The following is a 26336-nucleotide window of genomic DNA, read 5'->3' on the forward strand; positions in this document are numbered from 1 at the left end:
TGCAAAATACACAATTCAGCTGTTACAGAAAAAGTGTGTACTACTGCTTCTGTGAGCAATACACCAAAATCCTCCATCTGTATCTCAATGTTTGTCATCAACATGGTGGATTGTTTGGGAAGACCAGTTCCTAAGTTAACACACCATTTATTACAATAGACAGTGTGTCACAAATGTCATGTCAGCATGCACGCTACGATTTTTGGGCTTGTTTTCCATACCTCAGCTGTTTATATATTATATTTACTCACCAATAATTGGTCTGATTTTCAGTCAGCTTAACCTAATAACACACAAACAAATGGACGACTTCTTTTCAATACTGAACACATTGTTTAAACATCTCAACAGTTAAGAACGCAGCCACCACTACAAATCTCCTGAATCCCAGTAATCGCCACCAAACTTTTCCTGAATCCATTGATCAGACTCACGTAAGTTTTCAGTGCAATTAATATTTCTGGAATTCATTCTGTGAGCAGTCCTCTTCAGGTCATGCTCTGTCGCCTCAATTGGGGTGAAGGCTGGACTCTAACTTGGCCATTCCAGAACACAGATGTACTCACTGTAGATTTAGACCATTCTGTTGTTGATTTACTTGGGTGTTTTAGATCCTTGCCTGCTTCTATCACCCAAAATGTTCATATCCTGGCATTATCCTGTAAAAATTAATGATACAACAACGAATTCCAGATTGTATCTGTAACAAGCAGCTATCCAGACCCTGCGGCAGAAAGGCAGCACCACACCATGATTCTCCCTCCATTATGCCTCACTGCTAGGATGAGGTTTTAGTGTTGGTGTGCAGTGCTTTTCCTCCTTCAACAAACATACAAATGTGAATTTTTTCCCCCAAAGGCTCCAACTTTTGTCTCACCAATTCACAGAACATGTCCCAGACGTGTGCAACATTAAGGTGGATTCCACCTCCACCTCACTTCAGAAGGACGGCAATGATTTCCTTTGTGGTATCCCTACATGAACACCAATGTTATTCTTTGTTTTTCTTATACTGCACACACAAATGGAGATTGAAATGTTCAGGAAACGTCTGCAGATCTGCTGCTAACCTAGGCATCATCTTTGTAAGACACCCACTTCTAGGAAAAGTGGCAAAAGTGGCAGGTCTAACTAACTATAAACTGATGAACATCCAGGTCTTAAAAAAAAAACACTCTTCAAGAATTCTCCAATTCTCCATATCATCTTCTAAGGGTATTTTGTTTGATGTTTCTTCTTTGAAAAGAGCATCAATCCTAGCAGTCTTTTTGTGAACAGAGCACCCCCACTCTACACCTTCTATCTCCTCTCACTGACTGAACCCCAACTCCAATTAAATTTATTATCATTAGCCTTAGGGTCCATATACTTTTTCCAGTGTGGATTACAAATGTTTAAATGATGTTTTCTGTATGAACAAGTAGTAGCACAGAGGTTTGGTGTGCTATTTATTTAACCAGTTTGTGTCTGTCTATCATTGTGACTTAGTACAATGTTAGACCACATTAGTTAAGTAATTAATGTAGAAATCCAGCTAATTTCAAAGTGTTCAAAACCCCATAAATGTTTAGCTCAATAATACGGTCAGGAAGTGCCACAGATGTACCAAATAAAACACCTCAACTGAGTAGCAAACACATTGTTTTGAGCCAAACAGAACAACTCGATTGAATGCTCTATGAACATACATTTGAATGAGAACACAAAGAGTGCATGTAATGAGAGTGTCACCCAATGAAAGAAAGTTTTTTTTTCCAAACCACCAGTAACAGCTACATCAGTAAAGATGATTAAACGTAAGAATAGATATATATCATATTGAGAAGTAATTTAAGTGTACAAGTTTTTTCTCACCCACTGAATGATTCTGAAAGCGGGAAAGTGCATAAACTTCAACACAAACAAACTGCTTTTTACCTAAATAGTTGAGATGAATTTGTTGTTTTCTGGAACAATTATTCTTAGTGGAGAACAAAACCTGTGTCTAGCATGGAGTTTAACCTATCTCTGAAACATGAAAGCATAAACCTCTTCCAATAATGCTTAGTAAGGCTGAAAAACACACAGGAAAAATTATGAATAATTCATCTATGAAACGGTACAGTTTCTTGAGCTCCATATACAGTTAGAACAAGTGTTTCATATAAGGTACATTGTACAACGAGAAGAGTCACTTAGGGCTATGTCACATTAGATGACTTTTTCCACTGAATTTTAGTGGTAGACCTCATTTTCAAGGCAGTCAGCAGCGAGTCACTTGGTCTGATAAGACTTCAACTAATCCACGACTCACTCCAACAAAACCAAATTGATTTGAATGTGTCTTTAGTTGTAGGGGTGGGATCTGTGTGCAAGAGAGCTGACACCCAATGAATGCTCATCAGTAAGTACAACGATCAAGTATAATGTAGTAGTGAGGAATAAGAAACATGAGTGTTTTGGATCTTGCAAACAGAAAAGAAGCTCATCTGTCTGATATCACGTTTTACGTATCACAACAGAATGGAAAAAAGGTATGTGAGATTGTAGTTCAACTTGCTATTCCTGTTAAACATCTGTACAGTACCAACTCTGTCACGCAGCATGCTATTTGCTGACAGAAAAAGGGGTGAGCAAGACTGTGCTAGAAAGTCACCACAAAGTCACAAAATTTCATATGCTCAGTGATTTTCATTCGTATAAACTAAAATGGTGCGGCCAAGAGATTAGTAACGGCAGATGGGAAGTCTGACGTGCCCTCCGACTAGATGTCGCATAATGTGACACTGGCTTTAGGCTAACATGAGAAAACTAACAAAGTCACACTTACCCAATACCATGTAGAGTCCAAACTGAATTTGAAACTAGTAAACTATAAACTATGCACAGCAGCTACAAATGTCTGTAAAGATGAGGGATTAAAATGACTTAATAAACCAGATTCACCACAGGTCAAAATTAAATCAGTATTAAGTGGAAACATCTTACTCTTCAGGTTCTAGTAAAACAGAAAATGTGTAAAGTGTCAAATTCATTCATCAAAAAAACAAACAAGATGGTGTACAGAAATCTTAGCCTAACCTCCTTCCCTTCACCCACACCAAAGGTATTAAAAACTGAAAATCAAGAGGTGAACTTATTAAAATGTTTTTTTTTTTGTTTTGTTTTTAATAGTGTAACATTTAAAGCCCCTGATGAACATTTGTCTTCTGTTCCTAGTCCCTTGGTCACTCTACAGAGGATAGGGTCACTAAAGTTTTGCAGCTTCACCTTGGAGATAATTCTATTTGATACAAAGATTTATCCTATTCCAAACATATATAATTAAAAAAATACATCTGTTTTATTGTACAACAGAAAAAAGGAAAACAAAACCTGCATATTCAATATTTTTAATATTATTAATATGTATATTTTTCTGCATTAGAAATATCACTATTTTTCTTTAATGAAGATGAACTTACACTAGTGTAATGATAAATTTTTGCCCAATCACTGAATTACAATATTTATACATATAATACAGAGCAGATTGTAATTTCAAACAATATTAAAATAAATGCTCAATAGATACAAAGAATTTTTTTTAAATCTTTAGCAACGTTATAGCTTTCTGGGAGTCCTTTACACACCTTTAAAGCCATTATCTTCTACCATTAAACTATTAAGTGCAAACAAATTTTTGTATTTTTTTTTTTTAAAACTGATTGCAGCATCCAGCTCATTTCACAATTTCAAGTTGGAGAGTAATGATTTTCAATACCCAAGTGCATCCAGGCTGTCTCCAGACAAATTGCATTCAAATAAAATAAAATAAAATAAAATCAGTGCCAAGTACACAATGGTGAGTTTACTGAACAGATAGTTAATATAGGTGGAATTTGTTCACATCTTTTGGCATTCCCCTGTTCCATTTCTGTATTCACAATGCACTAATGATTAAATTACGCTAAATTTGGAGATAAAGTGAACACTGAACAGGTAGGAACCAAAGACAACATGGTTTTCAGCTTTCTCAAGTTTGATATCACAGTTCTAAAAGTAAGAGAGGATAAAATGAAAGAATCACCAAAGCCACTACACCCAACCTTATGTGTGTTATGTTTAGGATTATGACAAAATTATACAATGTACCACCTCCCCCACCCCCACATGTCAGACGATACCAGTAAGTAAACCACATCCAATTAAAAGGGGGAAAATAATAAGTAAAGAGATGACACAAAAATCCCAACAGAAAACCTCCTAAAGCTCTGAGGATGAAGAACAGTTCCTGGCTCTGGTTTCAATGTCATTACTTCTCTGTTTGTGGTGAAGGTTTCTTAGCAGCAGAATTGGGATGGCTATACTACAGTTCCACTGGGAGAGTTGGCTTGATTTTGTGAGGACAATAAACCCTGAAAAGGAAACAAAATGCAATGACTATTCTTCTGCATATAAAACACTTAAACAGCAAAACTGCGCCCAATTTCCCAGTCCATTAAATTCAATTAATCAGTTAGGTGTTTACAGTAAAAAGCAAGTTTTTTCACACTTTCAAATTCCATCCATATAGCAGTCTGTTGAGGATCAATATATACCTTTCACGGGGATCTAAAGTGATGGCACAACAAAGACTGCAACATTACAAATGTATTAACAATTGCAATAATAACAAGAAGAAAAAAACAATCATGTACTGGTACATTGAGATGAAAACTAAAACATTAGTGTTCAATTTATACTGCGACCGTATCAGCAATTTGCTTTGTGATATACCACAAAAAGGTGTAATAGAAGAACAAATCAAATGATAATTTCTTTTGTTTGGTGCTCTGAACCTGCACTCAGTGAGGTGTGCTACACAAATGTCAACTTACTTACATTCTAATGACAAAAAAAAGATTTCTGGTTATGAATGCCCTTAAAATATTGCTTAAAATGCAACACATTAATAATACTAACTTAAACTTTGCCCTGACCACTGCATACAGTGAGCTCTAAAGTTGATCAAACACTGTATGAAATTAAATACCCTAAACATAAATATGTCTAAAAGCTTTGGACAGTATTTTATACAGACAATTCCAATCCCACTGTATAACTGTTGTGTAACCTAAGTAAGGAAATTAATGCATCAGTCCTTCAGTTACAGAAATATGGAAACAATTGTAAAATGTTCCTATAAAGTACTTTGTTACATCTACTCAGCATTATTCCAGGTCAACACCGATGTTGGACAACAAATTAAAGAAAGAAGACTGGCTTCATGGAGAGACGTCTGAAGATTCTGTGTTTCCTGGCTCTCTTAAAGATGATTCTCCCTGAAACACCAAATTCTGCAATCCAGATGCACTAATTTTTTTCCATTCTAAAAATTACGTACATCATTAAGTAAAAGCTGATCTTTTATGGTAAACAGTATGTGGTGCATGGATCATGGCAATAAACTGCTCACCTGTGCCAGACTGTTTAATGATTAAATACTGCCAATTTTACTTTCCAGGAAAAGGTCTGTAATGTCTTCCTGAGTGCTGTCTACATTCCTTCACAAGCCAATACCAGTACCGTACTGAATGAAATGTACAATATGATTACCAACATAAATGTTACCATCCAGAGGAATGATTTATTTTTGCTGTGGAAATCAATAAAGCAGGTTTTTAAAAAAAAGGAATAAAACAAAAAGAGCAAACCACCACTACATACCAATAAGACTCTTACTACCTGCTACTTCATATTGGCTCACCTTTTATTACCCCCTTCTAACAGCAGGATAATAGCACATTGCTTGGAAAAATGGTAGAGAAGTGAAAACAAAATGCTGGGGTCTTTATTTTGGGTCCTGTTTAGAGATGTGACTGAGTAACCCAAGTGATAAAAAGAAATGTGTGAATGACTGAGTGCTTATAAGAATAATCTGATTATTTCTTAATAAGAAAGCATGGATCACCAGTGATTTTAAGGCTTGCAGTAATATATTTATGGTTGGGGATATGGAAAGCACTGTTGATGCATATAAACTGTGCGAAGAAATACAGATGTTTATGAATTATAAAGCTAAAGTTGTCCAATCACATTCACATTCTCTCTCCTGGAGAAACTTTCTAGTGCACACTTTCATCACTACACCACATAATTCATGCTTTTCTGTTTTTGTGAGGGAAGTATTAATTATTTTTAACGAATTCAACATTCATAAAGCTTTTGTTCTCTGTGACATTTCGTTTTGGGGTTAATGATCTGCATCATCCAATTCAAGAAATGTTTTTAGTGACAACTTTAAGGTCTTCCAAAGGGAAAAGAAAATGTGTATTGTCCCAATTATCAGAAACCCGTAAGCCTTGTTCTCTTACCTGTGGGAGACAGGTATGTAAGAATTTCATTGTATTTATGTGCACCTGAAGAATGTGTATTGGGACCTGTGGGGCTGTAGTTATGGTGCTGCGCTGAAGGTGGAGACTGACTGAGAAGGAGCTCAGATGATGTCTCTAGAAAGTGCTCCACTTGCGGTGCTTACAGGCATTCTCAGGGCTGCTAAGAATGGGAGTCCTCCAATTAGCTCACACTGTAAGGAGCTGCATCAGAGGGCCTTTTAAATTCAGGTGTCATGGGTTTGTAGCTGACCACTGGCAATTACAAGTTACAACAATACAAATTGTGCAACCTGGGATGGATTCTGTTGTAATTCCAAAAAACAGGGAAACAGGATAAAAATTGCAGGCATGGGACCTTTCCACTCTCAAGTGGGCAGCAATATGCATTTACTTATGAAAAATTTAGGATGAAAAATAATCTATAATGTACATTATACTGTATCTCTAGTAATTTGTTTTTGCTTTGAATATGAACAAAAACCATAACATTATAAAAATTCTGCTTGAGTATTAAAAATCTAGTCCCGATGCTGTTATTTCAGGATGTCACTTTTGAGCAATGGACACTGAAAATTAGAAAATGGACCCAATAGATGTGCAAAAGGCAATCAAAATAGGCCAGAATAGCACAGGGGGGAAAAAAAGAGGCCAGATTTTTTTTCTGGTTTTAGATTAAGATATAACTGAATTATCGGAGATGTGATGACCATTGCAAAAGTTAAACTGAGTATAAACCAGATCTCTCTGGGAAGTTGCCACATGTCTGGTAAACACTCAATAGCCAAACCATACTATGTGTTCCCAATTTAATCAAGACATCATCCCCTATGAATATGTTGGTGCTGAAGGCTTTATGCAACTTACTCAATAGTTCATGGACACGGCTACAAAATATGACAGATTTGTTTTCATTAAAACAAAGATCTTCTGTTAACATTCTCTAAATTACTGTTAATGTTTATTTATAGGGAATAAGCTGTGTTCATTCTACTAACAGTGTAGGGGATGGGAAAGATCCAAGTGTCTGCAGGAGCAAAAAAAAAAAAACAAAACATGGAATTAAAAGGTCTCATGCACATATCTAGTACACAAACACTACATTTACCTTGACCCTAATATGAAATTCACTTCTGCTGTATTTGTATACCATTTCCTCACCCTTCTCTCTTATTTATTAAAAAACTTTTTTCCTATTATGATTCATCTTCCCAAACAGAATGAACTCCTGTTCTGTCCATTAAACTTAATATGTGGTCTTTATTTATTAAGAAAGCACAGCTAAATGTATAAAGCCAAAAGTTAAAAGAATTATTGCCAGTTATTAGAACATTGTTAATGGCTCCTTTTAGGGATAGAGCACCTCTGCAGTAAGTTCATTTTTCATAGAGAGATAAGGCAACTTTTTCCTACTGCTTAAATATGACAGCACAGTAAGACATTAAGCAAATAAGGCATCACTATGCAGGGCCACAACCAAGCCCAAATTTCAAACACTGTTGCTGGACTACATAGTAATGTGTGTTAAATAAGTTTCCTTAAAAGATATGAACATTTTTAAGTATGATAAGTTTCATTGTCAAACTCGACTAATACAATTCCGGGTACCGGGATGCCCAGGTTTATTCAGGAAGCACTGGGTTCAACAGAATAATGACAATCCTCTCACTTCACTATCATTATTATATATGGTTTACTGGGATGAAGAATTTCTTCACTCCCGTCCTGCCTTTTTCAGTTTGCACACTTGGCTCTATAAACTCTCCAGAGGAGGAAAAAAAAAATACAAAATAAATCCACAACACTAAGTGGAACAGATGGAGAAAAGTATGAAGAAAGTTGCTTTATTATCCTCTTGTCAATTATAACCATAAACTAAAATACACTTATACAGAGTTTCTTCTGTAAGAAACTTTAAGTGAATGACTTATTAGATATTGTCAGTGTGTGCTATGTGATTTCCAGACCAATATACAGAATGTCATTCGATAACAAGTACATTGTACTCGTTACTAGTTATGCTAAGGTTTTTCTGACCAGCTGTATATGTGGATATCTAAAAGCAGAAGCATGGGACTGATGTAGTGTTTCTTAAGTGGTCTCAAGTACAGGCTTGTGCAATACTAATTTCATCCCTCAACTTCTTCCTACCATTAAGGAGCCTACTCATATTCATCTTAGACTTGTATTACTGCATTGAAGATTATTAGCACTTTTTCTGGCATATGCACAAGTTTCAGTTTTTGACAAATTGTCAACCTGTTTTGAAAATCACAACCTTGTGTGCAGCCTTTTCTGTGATAACTGCTATTTGAATACAACTTCATAAGAGGTTTAATAGGTTTATTTCAGCAACATTTAACCCATGTGTGAAAAAAATACAAATACTAACATCCAATCACCTACCCTCAAAAAGGTGCCTAGCAAGCAAATGCAGTTAGTCCATGGTGATACAAGACACCAGTACCAACATAAAAATAACTTATTTTATTTTATGCATTCCAAAAAGAGTGCATAGAAGAGAGACCCAGGTGTCTGGAAAAAATACGAGTGGGGGAGCTTTTCAAATATGTTCTCCTCTTAAGTAAAGAATTAGAATGTTTAAGCTTGAGCACAATATACAAAGTACAGACATAAGCTGATTGGTAGAAACCAGCATTTCCTTACATCTGACTTACGTAATGGCCGGAAAAGTACAAGAACCAGTCACTATGTTGTCAATGTGGTAAATCTGCAGGGCTCCTCCACTGTATAGTAAAATAATCAATAGCCATCACCAATATGACTCATATTTGAAAGAGATTATTACTACAGAGGTAGTATCCCTACAAGAGTCAACTGAATCTTGTATTTGAATTTGAGTATTAAAAGAAATCTTTTCTCTCTCTCAGGCTGACATCAAGAATTGGCTTCTTAAACATTTAAAATTTATCAAACCATACTGAGTATCTATAGTATTATAATTTAATGTAATGGTGATAACTTCTAAAACAGGTACAAAAATAAGGAATTACAGCAAAGAATTAAATGAAAAAGTCATAAAATCTGTTTTGGGACAACACGATGAATGACTTTCTAGATAATATGAATTAAAGCTTAGGTTTTAATTTCAACTTGAAAAAAAGATAATTATTAAGTGCTGGCCATATTCCCTGCTTCTGCCTTCGCGCGTGTGGTTTTCTTTGTCCTAAAATAATTACTTCATAATAGCTGTTTTTCTGTCAAAATACATACTCTAAAAAAGTCAAAAGATTGATGCTATTCACTAATGGCAACTTTAAGCAAAGTAAATTTTCACTGTTATAGTCAGACCCTATAATACGGGCAGAGCGCATGATGCTATGAACACAATCTAGAATTGTCCAACAATATAGTAAATATTATCAGCTTTTGAGTGTTTTGACATAGTACACTTAGCTTTTACTTTAAAATCTACTTGTGTGCATATACGCATATCATTTTCAAACTTCAAAACAAAAAAGAACAACAGTTGTTTCAGAAGCCATTTAAAGCACAGTGAGATTTGGTTTAAAGAGGAGTTCTCAATCCTGGTCCCAATGTTGCCCCATATCTACAGTACTTCTTTCCTTCAATGAGTTAATTTATTCAAATGCCCAATATAACAAGGTGTGCAGATTAAGTAGACATTTAGTTATAGAAATATCTGCTTACTGCTATCAATTCTTTGGTTCTCTTCAAAGACTATAAGGTTAGCAATTGCAATCAAAGCCAAAGAAAAATAACATCACTGGCATTCACTCAAATTAAAGTAACTTATTAATGAGTGGACAGTATTTAATATTGTTATTAGGAACCTGATTAAAATAAACATATCACTGTTCACCTATGGGGGATTACGTACCAGGGTTGAGATACACTCATAAGAAGAAAACAGTGTACATTATAAGGAACCTTATAAATTTAACAATATTAAATGTCAGAATGGTCATACTGTGACATGCACTTTCATTCAGCACTTCTGTTTGCAATAAAATCTATTTTGCCTTTAAACAAAGGCATAATACAGGTCCCATATTGTCTCCTATATATATATATATATATATATATATATATATATATATATATATATATATATATACACACACAAACATACCATTAGTGGAATTCTCTTGATACAAAATACATTTTTTACCCAGAAACAGGTGTTGATATAAGATAAGTATTAGTCCATTTTAATCATTCCCCTTAAAATAATAATTAAGTTTTAACAGTTACATGTAATTTAAAGGAAATTCTACCTCCTTTTTACTACCATAAAACATTCAATGGCTACATTTATATCATGCGACGACACCATTTTTACTCCAACATATTTATTTATATATTGACATTAAGATTATACTAAATGACCATAGAACAGCAGCATGAAGGCTAAACAGCACTTATGGCTTTATATTAGTGAAATTTTAATAGCGATATTAAAATACACCGCCTTGAAAAATTACAACTTAAATTCTCACACTCTTCACACCAAAACATGAAATAAAGTAAAACATGAAATTGTAGGATATTGTGCGAATTTTAAAAAGTATCTGAATCTTGTCCCAGTCACTCTCTGTGTGGCCCATTTTCCCACCAAAAACCAAAATATGTGTGATGTTGATGGAGAGTTCTATCTGAGTTCTAGATGAGCATATACAACTTGTAGATTTTGCCTTCTGCTCAGTGATGCCTGGAATAAGCTCTGCTTACCAATTACAAATATAGGAATGAACAGGTTTAGAAAATTGATAAGACAGAAGGAAACTGTTGACCAAAGCCAGCAAAATAATTTGATACCTGCAAAAACATCAGGCATCCCGGGTATAAATTCATTATCTTAAAAACACTAATAAGCAGTGTACATGAATTAATCTGATACACAGTTTGAACATGTTGCCCATTTTTAACTTCTGTGTTTCTTCATGGGCACAAGTTCAATAAATATAAGAAAATATTAGCACAAAGAATTAAAACAGTATCCTACATTTGCTAATTCTTGTGTGGAAAGGCATGTGTACACAACTAAGCCAACAACGTATATGCCTATGATTAAGAATAAACCTCTATTTTAGGGGCACGATTCTACCATCAATCAGCCTACTTTATCTGCAAATGCATGCTGGGCAAAGTATCAGCAAAAATTGTGTTTATTGTGATGCTGCAAACTCCCAAACCAGTAACTGGGTTACAAATAAATTACATTTAAATGTTTTCTATTCCCTTGCAGCCCAGTTCTGGATGGGTATGCAGGGTCACTGTATATATAAATTAACTGAATATGAAAATGTGAATTAATTGCTTTGAACACTTGGTTTATCTATAATTCTTCATATACAATTTAAAAAACTGCACTATGGTGAATTATATATTACTCAGTAATGTTATATATGTTACACAGTATCTTCCTCTGTAATACACAACTGTTTTATGTTTATTCAGTGAAATTCATAAACTATATGTATGACCCAACAATTAAATTAAACAACTACTTCAATAATATTTATAAATTCCAGAAACATTTTCTTACTGATCAAGCTATAAAAAAAATTATAAAAAAGCTAAATTAAACACATGCAAGGGAAACAAGGAGTTAAAAACACTATATCTAAAATGGAGTAAAAGGTGTCGCCTCTGCATATGGGTTAAACAGCTGACCATGATCTAAACGAATCAGTCCATCCAGAAACAGTGCACTTGAAAATACATTAACCTTGAGCAGAAAATTAATGCCATATATAGCACAATTTATGAGGAACCAATTTACATAGAATCCTGCTTCTTAAAGCTGGCATTTTGTGTATTGGCTCTTTTGATGAATTATTTAATAATAAGGCTAATACTATTTCAAAGGGGAGGATTAAAACTGGTCTAATCTTTTACAAAAATGTCTATTTTCACTGTGTTGCATTCACACATAATAAAGCACATTTCTGTATAACTCTTGCATAGCATAAAATACATTATTGGATGTGACATAATTCCCCCTCAAAAGAAGCTTTGACAGTAGTCCCCTATATAAATAACTTAAATTACCTATTTTAATTCTGGAAATGTTCTGCTTGCATCCGGCTATTTATAAAATGCCAAATACCATGAAACACACTTCATGGGGATATAAACCTGTATGACTTTATATCACAGCAATGTCAAAGGATTATTTGTACTCAGTTCTGCATGATATTTATGAAAGCTAAGAAGAGTTACTAAAGAAGCTTTAGTTTAATGGTAAGAAATTTCCAGAAGAAATTCAATTGGAAATTGCACTACTACTCAAGATATCTTGGGTAATAAAGCAAACATTTAAAATGAATGATATGAACTACAACATTTGTTAAGGCAGCTTTAAACAAAGCTAAGACTGCTCTCTAGAAGCTGCTTTTGGATGTTATGACACCCTGAGATTTCCCAACATCAATCCTTATTTTTAATAACAAAAGACATTGACTTAAGCATCAACTTACAAAAAGTGTGCAAGTAATTTTCATTGTTATCTTGATTAACAAAAATGACTCGATATTATTTACAACAAAGTCCACAAGTCATTTTAAGCAGGTGTTTGCTGCTGCCAGCGCTACAAGAAATCAATTACACAGACTTACCACTTTTCCAGGCCTTGCCCATGTGCAAACAAATCCTTCCTGACACGCAGTTACTAGACAGTCCTCAAGAAATATCAAGACTGTAAGTCTTTCATGAGCTATCTTTTTACAGATAAGAGGCTCTAATAAGGGGACATCTTCCATTCGGGGGCAGAGAGTAGTTCCTAGAGTCTTTGCTGGGTCCATTTTAGTTTTAGTAACTAAATTTAACTTATCGCTGCTTTTGCTGGTTATGTGTCCCATGCTGTGATTCCTTTTGTGGTCTTTTTCATGATGCCGATCTTTACGGTCATGCAGTGACAATGTGGCAAACTTGCTGACTCCTGAAGCAATGGCACTGTCCATGACGCTACTTTTGCTGTTGGCATTGGCTACTGCTGAATGTGGAAGGCTATTGGAACGGGGAAGTTGGGGAGGTATAGAGTTTCCAGGAGTACTTGTAATGCTGTTATTTCCATTGCTTCCTGTATTGGTCCCACCACTGCCTGCTGGAGGACTAGTAGCATTCATAACATTTGTATGTGTTCTTGTCCGAGACAAAGGTAGGTGTGGGAAGAGAATGTCTTCTGTAAGGTCCCATAAACACAACTGTGTATCCTGTCCAACAGAGCCAAACCTATACGTTACACTTACCGGGCGACTGTCTGTAGAATTTCTTTTGGATAATCTAGACTGTGTGCTGTTTGCCCTATCTCTACCAAAGTGGATTTGATCTTGAAAGTCCTCATCACTTCCACTGAACTCTACAGGGTCACTCTCCTCCACACTAGTAGTGTAAGGGTCAAAGGCTACCACACTAACCCATGATTTATGTCCATGACCTCTGGCTATTACTCTGCAGTCCAGAAAAGACCATACAGTTACTAAGTCATCCTCTCCACCTGTCACAATATATTTGCCATCAGGGCTCCAACACACACACAGTAGTCCCCCAAAGTAACTTTTCATTGTACCATGTAGCTCCACAGAGTCAAAATTAAACACTCGAAGAAAACCATCCTGGCTCACGCAAGCTAGAAATTTCCCATCAGGAGAAAAAGCAAATTCATTGAGGGCTCCTTCTCCTACTGTCCATTTTAAGAGAGGATTTCTTGTGGATTTGCTCTTGCATGTATGCACAGTGTAGTTCTCGCCCTGTTTCAGCAGCTGGTAGTGTGGTGCTGTCGTGCCGCAGACATGCTCCACATTATACAAGTACATGTTGCCGCTGGAATGAGCTACAAGGAACAGGTTTTCCGAGCCAGGCACCCATTTCACACAGGTGACCCGTGTCTTGTCTATTAGCCTCTAAAGGGAGGGGAAAAAAATTGAAAAGGTTTCATTTTTTAATTTTTGAAGAAAAAAAAACACTATTAGTAATACAATTTCTATTGTATACTGTTAACATTTACCTTTTTAACTGTTAAACAGACAACTTAAAACTCTCAATGGGTATTTAAAACATTTCAAGAAATAACAATGCACTTTAATTATAAAGAGCAAGTCACTTTAGCTTGATTTTTTTAAACCACCTGCATGCTATTTCTATTATGCAACACAAAACCTTCAAGTGCAAAAGGCATCGTGTGACTGGATCACTTAGCAGCTGGACAAACCAGATGCAAAAATAAATTTTGAAGATTTTGTGCTTCTTTAAGCAATTACATTTAAAGCATGTTGTACATTAAGAGACAACCTTGTTTGTCCCATTTACTTCCCTCTTATAATAGACCCAGAACTCTAATAAAATACTGAATTAAAAATAATGTAAATTTGAATGAATCCTTAAATGTCTGAAGGGAGGAAATGAGCAAGAAGGTTTCAACAAAGCAATGTATACAAAACGATTATTAAAAAAAAAAAAATGACCTTTCAATATTACCCAGTTCTAAATGCAAAGAACATTTGTGAGCACTACTACTGTGATCAACTGTTATTTAACCAAGCAATGTGTTGTAGTGACTAAAGCATTAAACTGTTAATTGTCCACACCACAGTCTAACAATTAGCTATTAAATGGCACTAACAAAAAATGGAAAAAGTGACATTAAGCATATGCGATAAATAAGCTAATAAATAAATGTAAATCTATCAGAAAACTTTAACCAAAACTACAGCAGAAACCAAGTTCAGACAATAATCAGATCTTTTGGATTATAACTAGGATGTACGTATAAAAATGAACTTACCTCTTCATTGAACAATTTACTAGTTTCTTTCTTAATAGGATCAATAAGTTGAACCTGTCCAGCAGAAAATCCTACAAGAAGTGAAACACTCTCTGCTGTTGCTGACAAAGTGTTGAAGTCATGACAGGTGGGTTGTGTTCCCTTATATATTCTCTTGTCTATAGGTTTACTTAAATCAGCAGCCTAGAAGAAGGACAAAAATATACACTTTTTAAACTGAAACAGTAAGAAAACAAACAAACAAACAAACATTTGGCCTCTGTGCATATCTAAAGATATTGTAAACATAGCACATGGAACTCAAATGACAACACTACAAATAGAAAAATGAGACATTACTTACACAAAAGAGAAAGTCTGCTCTTGTGCAACATTCTGCACGTATTGCGGACAGCTGTCATATTTTTAATGCACATTCATCTACTTTATTATAGTACCCACACATCTTAACAGTAATGCAAAGCTCACTGTATCATCATTCTACTAGTATTTGGCTCATCCCTTTGCCCAGTGAATCACAAGATCAGAAGCATAAACACCATACTATAATAAATATATCAATTATTCTCCCCATCATCATCTCCTTTCCCCTTAGAGGAAGTGTATGTTTCTTCCATTACCTTCTACTTCCGAACATGTCCTTATTAGACCTAATTTCCTGCAGATCCTTCCATACCACATCTTTCCATATGGTTTTTAGTCTCCATCTCCTTCTTTCTTCTGGCAACTACATCTTAACACTCTCCTTAGGACACGATTTTCCTACTGACTCCACATATTCAACTACTTGGAGTCTAATCTCCATCATCTTCTACTTTCAACCCAAACATGTACTGCAAACATTTTCATATTGTGGATTTTGTCTCTTCTCTAGCTGTCCAAAAAATTACAGCACTACCAACAATATTGCTCTCACTGTCAAACTTCATATTTATTTTGGCAGCTATAACTTTTTTCCACCAAGTATTCCAGTACACTTTATCTGTTACATCCCAATTCTCTGCCTAATTTCTGCCTCTAGCAATTCATCCATTTAAATCAGTTGTCCTAAAGAGATTAAAATCACTGCCTACAGAAGCGCTTTCATCGCCCTTACTGATCATATCTAATATTAGTGTAAGCAAGAATGGTCTCAGAGCCTACTCCTGAAGAATTACAAGTCTCAAACAAAACAATGAAGGCAGCTGTTCAAGGCTAAAATATGCTGTATAGCTGTTGGGAATAACAACAGGTGAGTTACCTAAAATGAAGCACAAAAAGGCTGCTTGAGCAATAATTCCTTCAGCATCAATAATTGGCATATTAAGATACAGGATTGAAGAGTAACCCTGGTGTTTGGACTAAACTTGAGCACTCTTGCTTTACACACAGTAGCAAAGTAGTTCTAATGCTCAGTCATGGGGGTTCCAACCAGTTTAACAATCAGTGAGCTGTATTACCTCTAATTAACCCCACTGCTTAATAAGTCTGTCTTTTTTCTCTTGCCTTATTCTGCACAGCAGAGTGAGATTTACATCCATAACATTTCTAGAAATATTTCAATTTTTCTAAATGCTTTACATGTTTAACTCTGTTTTGTCATTTTCCTAATAGTTAACCTTTGTTGTGTCCGTTGACAACACATGGGAGTACATACAAGGGCAAACAACAATGAACACCTTGAAAGGAGGGATGAAGGTTTCGCTGAAGATCCTCATTATGATAAACAAATACACAAACAAATAATTACCATGTAACATATATACAGTATATTACACTCACTACATTTCAATAAAATTTAGAAAACACAGATACTTAATTAAGCAAATTATTTCTAAGGTAAGAGTCCAATTAAAAGCAAAAGTTAGACAGGGTAAAAACCTGCTACAGCAACAGGTTCCCAGGACCAAAATTGAAAACCACACTGCTCTAACCACATATTGGCTGTGTTTTCTGACCAGTTGTCTCCAAAGATACTGCAAGGATATCACAGAACCCAATCAACAAATAATGATATGTCCAGTCAGAGTACATGGACGACAAACAGTAAATTTCAGTACTTGGGAGAATAACTGCAATTGAAAAGCATTTCTCATGCAGAGCTAATGTATATTCCATTCAGGCTGACTGACAGGATGGTTCAGACTGGCTGCAGACACCATGGGAGGCCATGCTCAGTCTCTTGCTGTGCTGAATAGCAGACTTCTGATACAGTAAACTGCAGGAATCTCACATTTACAATAAATCTTATTTGGAATTTCATGGTAAAGCACATTACAGTATCATTCAAACTGTTGTAAATGACAGAGGCACAGTGAATAACCTATAGGAGTAATGAATCTATAATAATAAAAGGCAAATCCCCCACTCACTGACTGACTGAATGACTGACTGACTCACTCACTCATCACTAATTCTCCAACTTCCCATGTAGGTGGAAGGCTGAAATTTGGCAGGCTCGTTCCTTACAGCTTACTGTTAGGCAGGTTTCATTTTGAAATTCTACGTGTAACGGTCATAACTGGAACCTACTTTCATCCATATACTGTATACGGCCATAGCCTGCAGCTCGGTCGCCGTGTGAGGCGGAGTTGCGTCTCGCATCATCACGTCTGCCACGTAATTGAGTGCCTGCCCATATAAGGTAAATATTCGCGGGTGACAGACTGTGCTTAGCATATTCATAAATGCAGCTACTGCGGAAACCCTGCGAAAGTGCGAGAGAAACTTTTAAGTGCTGGGTCTGAGCTAAAATTAAATAAAGCCGTGGACATCGCAAGATCGCACAAGATATTCGCGAGATCCAACTTTAATGAGAAGACACAGGGTATAAAGCCTCGATGCTAAAGACCTGGCAAAGTCATGGAGAACATGGAAGGACAAGTTCACATTATATACAAAACTTGCAATGCCGGAGGCAGAGGAAAACAAAGGTCAGATTATTCTGTTATCTTATTGGAGAGAGCGGCAGAGAATTGTGTCAGGCGCTGACCGGTGATATATGACCTGATGAGTTAACCATGAGCTCGAGTGGTGGGCCGTCAGGGCCTGCAAGGCCTTCTCTGCTGGCCTAAAAAATATCTGAATCACAAACTGATGTTAATTATATTTTGTCCATGAAAAATTATTAAATAATTCCAAATAGTCTGTCCACTTCCTTTCATAGCTTTTCCGATGGTTGTGCTGCTTCCAGACATGTATTTTCGTATTAAAGCATTTAACCAATCACATTTCAGCCATCATTTGTTGCCAGGCAGAGAGGCCTTCACAATCTGTTCTGCAGGCCCTCTAACACAGAATAAATGTCAATTAAACTGTTGCTTCAACCAATCAGATTTTGAGTTGGTGTCAGTAGGGCCCTCTAGCAGGCGTACGGCAACGTCACCATATTCAGAACCATTGATTGGATAGAAGCCAATATAAGGAACTCTACGAGGCCACTGAATGCACCGCAGGCGCTCTGAGCGCAAGATCCTCGCACGCACTACCACCAACTTCATGGCAGGATTCTGGACAATATTATTTGCCAGACACAGACCAGATTTCAAGACCACGAAAAACTGATGTTTGTCACGTTCCTCGACCCCCAGAAGTTTCGGGAATACAAGAAAAATTTCCCGCATGCAGCCTTCTCCAGTTTAACACAAGAGCCACGGAGAAGTTTTTCATCTGTCTCAGCTGAAAACAGAACTGACTATAATGCATGCCATGGATGATTTTGCAGGAAAATCTCCCACTGATCTCCTTGACTTCCTTCATCAGAAAAATCTGAATGAGAGCATGGGGCGGCTGTTCACATTGGTATATTTGGCGGTGACCATTCCCATGTACACTGCTTCTGTCGAGCGGACATTTTCAGCCCTAAAGCGATTTAAAACTAATGCCAGAAATACGACAGGGCAGGTTTGACTTTCAGCATTAGCTTTGATGGCGATAGAAAGGGACTTTTTGATGGAACTTTGAAGCACACGGATATTCCGTACGACACGAGTAATTGAACTGTTTTTGAGGAAAGAGAGGAGGATGGATTTTGTTTACAAATAATCCGAATTTTTGGTGAGTAAAATGTTGTGATTTTTCTAAATAATATTGCAAGTTTGAGATTTATTATTGATGTTTTTTATGTGTGTCGCGGCTGTAGCTGCAGTAGAAAGGAACTTGTTCACCCCTGATTTGTCTATTCAATAAAGGCATTTATTGTGGCTACAGGAGTTATCTATCTGCGATGCAGCGGCTCTTTATACTGTATTTCTGCATATTAAGATGGTTTTTATAACCATAAATTAGTTTTTTAGGGGTGGGTTGATTCAGACGGAGCACTACAGAAGGCCTAGGTGTGAAATGCACGGTCCGCCACTGGACCAGATGATACGTAAATTTGATGAACATTACAACCCGAAAATAAACAAAACTGTAGAGAGGTTCAGATTACAGTAATCCCTTGCTATATCGCGCTTTGACTTTCGCGGTTTCACTCTATCGCGGATTTTAAATGTAAGCACATCTAAACATATATCACAGATTTTTCGCTGGTTCGCTTTCTGGACAATGGGTCTTTTAATTTAGGTTACATGCTTCCTCAGTTTGATTGCCCAGTTGATTTCATACAAGGGACGCTATTGGCGGATGGCTTAGAAGCTACCCAATCAGAGCATGTATTGCATATTAACTAAAACTCCTCAATGCTGTAAGATATGCTTCCCGCGCTGTGCTTGTTTGCTTCTCTCTATCTTTCTCGCTCTCTCTGCCTGACGGAGGGTGTGAGCAGAGGGCTGTTTGCACAGAGGACACGGACGCTCCTCTACAAAATGCCGCTTTATCGCGGTGCTTCTGTATACTTAAAAGCATGTATTGATTTTTTGATTGTTTGCTTTTCTTTGGCGCTCTCTGACATTCTCTGCTCCTGACGCGCTCCTTTATGATGGCGCTCCTTTGAAGATAAGATATGTTTGCTTTCTTTTAATTGTGAGAAAGAATTGTCATCTCTGTCTTGTCATGTAGCACAGTTTAAACGTTTGACTAAAGGGTGTTATTTCATGTCTAGAGGGCTCTAATAATGTTAACAGGGTGGGAGAGTTTATAAGGGCTTAATATATATAAAAATAACCACACAAACATATGGTTTCTACTTCGCGGATTTTCACCTATCGCGGGGGGGTCTGGAACGCAACCCCCGCGATCGAGGAGGGATTACTGTATACTTCTCCCAGTGAATCTCTCTAGATCCTCCATGCGGGAACATTATCATGAGGCTTAACAATCTTATTGTTACACCTTCTACGTGCACCGAACCGTCCTTATTACGAAGTCTTCCTTGCTTTACCACTGGCTGCTTCTTTCCATTCACCTTCCTAGCTCTTTATTTAAACAGTTTTCCTTCTCACTTTTCCGCTCCTTCGCTGTCTTCTCCCTTTTCGTTCAAAATACGTGCCTCCTTGCCTTTTTATAGTCAGCTCCCCTTACATCACACCATGGTACATTTAGCACAAGTTAATACCGAGAATGCCTGTTAAACATCTTACATTCACGAGTAGCGATTTGCGTAGTGAACACTTCGATGAATGAAACCTGTTATCTTTACAACGGTTGACAAACACGGAATGTAACTTCATAACAACACATCCTCCAAATACGAACCTGATTGAAAGAAATAATGATAATCAAATCCTGATGACAGCAACACTCATAACAGTGAAAAAACAATTACATTGACAATCAGGTTATTTTTAAAACGTTTCCTTTTCTTTTTCATAACTTCTTTAACACACTACTTCTCCGCTGCGAAGCACGGTTATTTTGCTAGTACAAGAATAAAATGACAGCAAGCATATAGAAATATCACAAGCAGAATTATCACAGTACATTGCATCGAGTATAAAAAAACCTCTAGGAACAATGATCCTGCTTAAAATAATTTACTCAGCTCTCACTAAATTTTATAACATAAAAGATCATTGTATATTCCTCCATCATAAGAACAAATGACAAAAAAGGAACAAAGCATATTGCAAACAAATGCATTAAAAAATCTTTTTCCTTCCAAATAAAGGAATGGCATTGGGTTTGTCAATCTTGCAGAAATAAAGACAGTGCAAGTTATAGCAGCTTCAGCACACACAAGTATGAAACAAATTAGGCATTAAGAAATAAGCTGTATAAAATATGTTTAGAAATATGAGCAAACATGAAAACACGAACTTTGAACAAACTGAAAGGTGTGTTTCAGATGCAGTCATTTAACAACTTCATTTTCACATTTTGGTGGTTCAGCCAACAAAATGAAAATCAATCCAACAATTCTCTGCACACATGTAGGAAACTCTACATCAAAACATTGTAATAAATCTTATATACAGAAAATAGCCAAACTGTAAAAGGAACAAGGTTAATCAAAAGCTCTCGCTTCAAATTCTGATGCATAATCACTATGTGCATTATGCTGAAGTTAAAATAACACAAAAAGTGAATATGGGACAAGTTTAGACTGGTTAGGCAAAAGTTTACTGTCAGGTTAATTTTTAGTATTGCATCGATAATTGACCACCATCACCTAGAACATTGTGGACTTCCAATTGAATGACAGGTTCAGGGTTGAATTGGCACAAATAAAAACTGCATTCTTCTGGCTTCTACAACTAAAGTCACTTATAATGTTGTGTAACGCTTTAAATGAACAATAACTGAATATGTCAAAACAAACAAAACAGTTTCAATTGCCAGACTTAAAATAAGGAAGAATAGTTATACTGAAATGGAAAAAAGCCTAGAAAAAACTTGAAAAGATCAATAAAAAACTCCAAGAAATTCTCAAGGAAAATGGAATGGACCAAAATAGGTTTATACACCCCCATGCTTTTTTCACACTGCTGTAACAGCCCGTTTGGCACAGTGGTCCAAAAGGGCCTTTTACTGCCACCTCATTACACTAGTCTCTTTTTACAAACCACTGAATGCCCTTTCTTTTTCTGTAGAAAGTGCTTTGGTTAATAATTGTCGACAGCACATAGACGTTCAATACTTAATTTTTAAATATTTAAGAAATATTTTTTTTTTCCTATTGTTTCTGTAGCATAGCTGACTCATTGTTAAAATATTGCCAAACTAAATTACTGCTTTACTTACTATGTAGGCTAAATAATAAAAAAAATACAACCTTACACCAAAAAACAAAATCTCCTAAGAAAGCATATAACATACGACTTACTAATCCTACACAATCGTTTAAAAATTACAATCCTTCAAGACAGACTGTAAAACACCTAGAAAGCCTTCAAATTTTTTGCAAGCCTGACCAAGAGTGACTAAACAGTGAACATTATGAAGGAAGTACATAGATAATCTAAAAAATATTAGGCTGCTATCGCAGGGCAGCCCAGAGGAGGGCATTCTTTGGCAGTTCTTGTGAACATTACATTACTAACCAGGAACAAGATGGGGTTCAACAAAATAAGCACAGCACTAAGATTACAAAGAAAATACAAATTAAGTTAGGAGGGCTAGTTTAATGTACCCATTTATCATGTGGCAAACTATCTTAGCCACTACAGTAAACTATATTCTAAAGCATGGATCGCCAACTCCGGTTCTGGAGGACCACCATGGTTGCAGGTTTATATTCTAACCCTTTTCTTAATGACTGACCCGTTTTTGCTGCTAATTAACTTCTTTTGAACTAATTTTAATTGACGTGCTCTTAAGACTCAGACTCCTTAATTGTTTTTTTCCTTAATTAGCAGCGAAACAATAATGAGATACAAAATGAGCCGAAACAACTGTTGTCCATGATACAATGTCTGAAAATAAAGAAAGATGAAGGTCTCAGCAATTTTGATCTGCTCAGGTCCCCAAAACATTTTAACAGAGCTCTTAGAAAAGACAAAATCAATAATTTTGGAAATACCTGCTAATGCACCATGAGAGCAGCAAGCCACGGAATTAACAAACTGGTTTAATTAATGACAAGAATTGGCACCTCATTAAGCAGCTGGTTGGAATGAAATTGGTTGGAGTTTGAGGCCTTGACTTAGTTGATCTTCTATATAAACTGCTCAAAAAATTAAAGAAACACTCTGAAAACACATCAGATCTCAATGGGAAAAAGAAATCCTCCTGGATATCTATACTGATATAGACTGGGTAATGTGTTAGGAACGAAAGGATGCCACATCGTTTGATGGAAATGAAAATGATCAACCTACAGAGCCCTGAATTCAAAGACACCCCAAAAATCAGAGTGAAAAAATTATGTGACAGGCTAGTCCATTTTGCCAAAATTTAATTGCAGCAACTCAAAATTGTACGCAGCACTTTGTATGGCCCCTGTGTTCTTGTATACATGCCTGACAACATCGGTGCATGCTTCTAATGAGATGACAGATGGTGTTGTGGGGGATCTCCTCCCAGATCTGGACCAGGGCATCACTGAGCTCCTGGACAGTCTGAGGTGCAACCTGGTGGCATTGGATGGACCAAAACATAATGTCCCAGAGGTGTTCTATTGGATTTAGGTCAGGAAAGTGTGGTGGCCAGTCAATGGTATCAATTCCTTCATCCTCCAGGAACTGCCTGCATACTCTCACCACATGAGGCCAGGAATTGTCGTGCACCAAGAGCCACTGTACCAGCATAGGGTCTGACAATGGGTCCAAGGATTTCATCCTGATACCTAATGGCAGCCAAGGTGCCTTTGTCAAGACTGTAGCGGCCTGTGTGACCCTCCATGGATAAGCCTCCCCAGACAATCATTAACCCACCACCAAACTGCTCATGCTGAATGATGTTACAGGCAGCATAATGTTCTCCATGGCTTCTCCAGACCCTTTCACTTCTGTCACGTGCTCAGGGTGAACCTGCTCTCATCTGTAAAAGCACAGGGCACCAGTGGTGCATCTGCCAATTCTGGTATTCTATGGCGAATGCCAATCGAGCTGCATGCTGCTGGGCAGTGAGCTCAGGGCCCATTAGAGGACATGGGGCCCTTGGGTCACCCTCATGAAGTCTTTCTGGTTGTTTGGTCAGAGACATTCACACCAGTGGCCTGCTGGAGGTCATTTTGTAGGGCTCTGGCAGTGCTCATCCTGTTCCTCCTTGCCCAAAGGAGCAGATACTGGTCCTGCTGATGGGTTATGGACCTACTATGGCCCTCTCCAGCTCTCCTAGAGTAACTGCTTGTCTCCTAGAATCTCCTCCATGCCCTTGAGACTGTGCAGGGAGACACAGCAAACCTTCTGGCAATGACACGTATTGATGTGCCTTCCTGGAGAAGTTGGACTACCTGTGCAACCTCTGTAGGGTCCAGGTATCACCTCATGCTACCAGTAGTGACACTGACTGTAGCCAAATGCAAAACTAGTGAAGAAACAGTCAGAAAAGATGAGGAGGGAAAAATGTCAGTGGCCTCCACCTGTTAAACCATTCCTGTTTTGGGGGTCATCTCATTGTTGCCCCTTTAGTGCATCTGTTGTTAATTTCATTAACACCACAGCAGCTGAAACTGATTAACAACCTCCTCTGCTACTTAACTGACCAGATTAATATCCCATAAGTTTCATTGACTTTATGCTATACTCTGATTAAAAAGTGTTCCTTTAATTCTTTTGAACAGTATATTATAAGGAACTCTCCGTAGACCACTACAAACACACAGAAACAGTTTAGTGTTCCCAGAAGCACAATGGCCTCAATAATTGTGAAAGTTAGGGAAGGTCATGGAAGTTCCAAAGAACCTAATGGTTACTCTACAAGAGCTTTAGAGGTACTCTGCTGAGATGGAGAACTGGCCAGAAACATTCTTGTCAATCAGGTATTTATGATAGAGTGGTTAGATGGGAGCCACTCTTAAATGAAAGTTTGCAACACCATTTAATGGACTCTAGGAGCATGAGGAACAAGATTCTCTGGTCTGATAAGACAAAAATTAGGACAGGGAGACTTGTCAGACCCAAGGCAGTAAGAATCAGTACACAATTTAGAACAACTGGCCGAGTACATAAGTTAAATTCAAATGTTTCAGAATAAAAAAAAAATATATATTTGTTTAAATGTATTTCTAGGGTGGTTTACATTTTGAAGGCTACAAGTATATTGAAAAACATGTTTGGTTCTAAAAGTTATATCAATTTTCTGGAGTCTTTTGCGAACTTGGATATTTTCAGATGTTAAACATGGCCTTTGTCCTTAAAGAGAACTGAACCTCTAATACCACTGGCTTTAATTCTTCTTCTTTTAAAAATAAGGTAAAATCCTTGATGAGTCTGCCAGTTAAAAAGATACTTCTGGAAAAATTAGCCCACGTCATAAAAAGGAAATACAAGTTACATGAGCTTGCCTTTTCTGAATAACAAACTTTTGACCAGTCAATGATGGAGGAGATGGGCCTTAAAATCAAAAAGTCTATTCCATGTGACTTGTTTCCTGTTTATGATGTGTGCCGATTTTTTAGGAAGTATCTATTTAGTAATACTTTAGAAAAAAAAATGCATGTGTTTTGCATGTTTTCAGAACACAACAGTATAACTGACATGTGGATTATGTAACATGAATAATGCAAGATTTTTTTTTTCTTTTTCCCCATGGACATTTCTCGCCACTGTACAGCATTGGTTGTCAATGGCTTTTATTATATCAAACTGTTTATGTTTTGTTTTTTTTTTTTTATCTTCATCACTACAAGCTACATGGGGTAACTAACATATAAACGATATATTTTTGGCTGGAGTATTCCTTTAATTTTTGTATTGAGACTAATGCAACCTTTAAACAGTGCCCAGTTTCCCATACAACAAACTCTGGATTACTAAAGAGCTGGAAGGAGTTCTTAACAATATGAGACAGTTTTCAAATCTTAAGCCATAATATGGTTCACTACACAGAAGCTCTATACAAGAAAGAAGGCCAAACTCATTTAATATGCATCGCAACAACCTTTACATGTTCTATAAATCTGTGATAGCCAGTGTGATTTTCTGTGAAGTGGTATGCTGGGTGTGTAACATCACTTCAAGAGAGGTTCAGGGAATCAACAAGCTAATGAGGAGGGTACATTCAATCACTATTTGCCACTGGAGGTGGTAGCAGAGGAGAGGATGACCATTTTAAACAATGCTTCCCATCCCATCTATTATAACAATGAGAACTTTTAATTCCTAGGTATTACAGTAGAATTTTGTCAGAAAACATTACTGGGGTTCCTTCATACCCAAAGCTCTTTTATAAATGCTTCACTATGACTGCCTTCCTTAACTTGAGTCAAACCA

At 36.7% G+C, this 26336-nt stretch overlaps 1 protein-coding gene across 1 annotated transcript in view; it reads right to left on the minus strand.

Moving 5' to 3' along the window:
- Positions 1-3666: 3666 nt before the first annotated feature.
- Positions 3667-26336, minus strand: part of wdr20a (WD repeat domain 20a) — a 50463-nt gene continuing 27793 nt past the window's right edge. Inside the window, exons 2-4 of the mRNA XM_039741149.1 lie at positions 15103-15285; positions 12935-14221; positions 3667-4376 (exon numbers count right to left, since the gene is read on the minus strand). Coding sequence (XP_039597083.1) covers positions 4323-4376; positions 12935-14221; positions 15103-15285 — 1524 coding nt within the window. The 3' untranslated portion in view covers positions 3667-4322. The remainder of the gene's footprint in view (positions 4377-12934; positions 14222-15102; positions 15286-26336) is intronic.

Source organism: Polypterus senegalus, chromosome 18 (genome assembly GCF_016835505.1).
Source record: "Polypterus senegalus isolate Bchr_013 chromosome 18, ASM1683550v1, whole genome shotgun sequence".
Taxonomy (NCBI): domain Eukaryota; kingdom Metazoa; phylum Chordata; class Cladistia; order Polypteriformes; family Polypteridae; genus Polypterus; species Polypterus senegalus.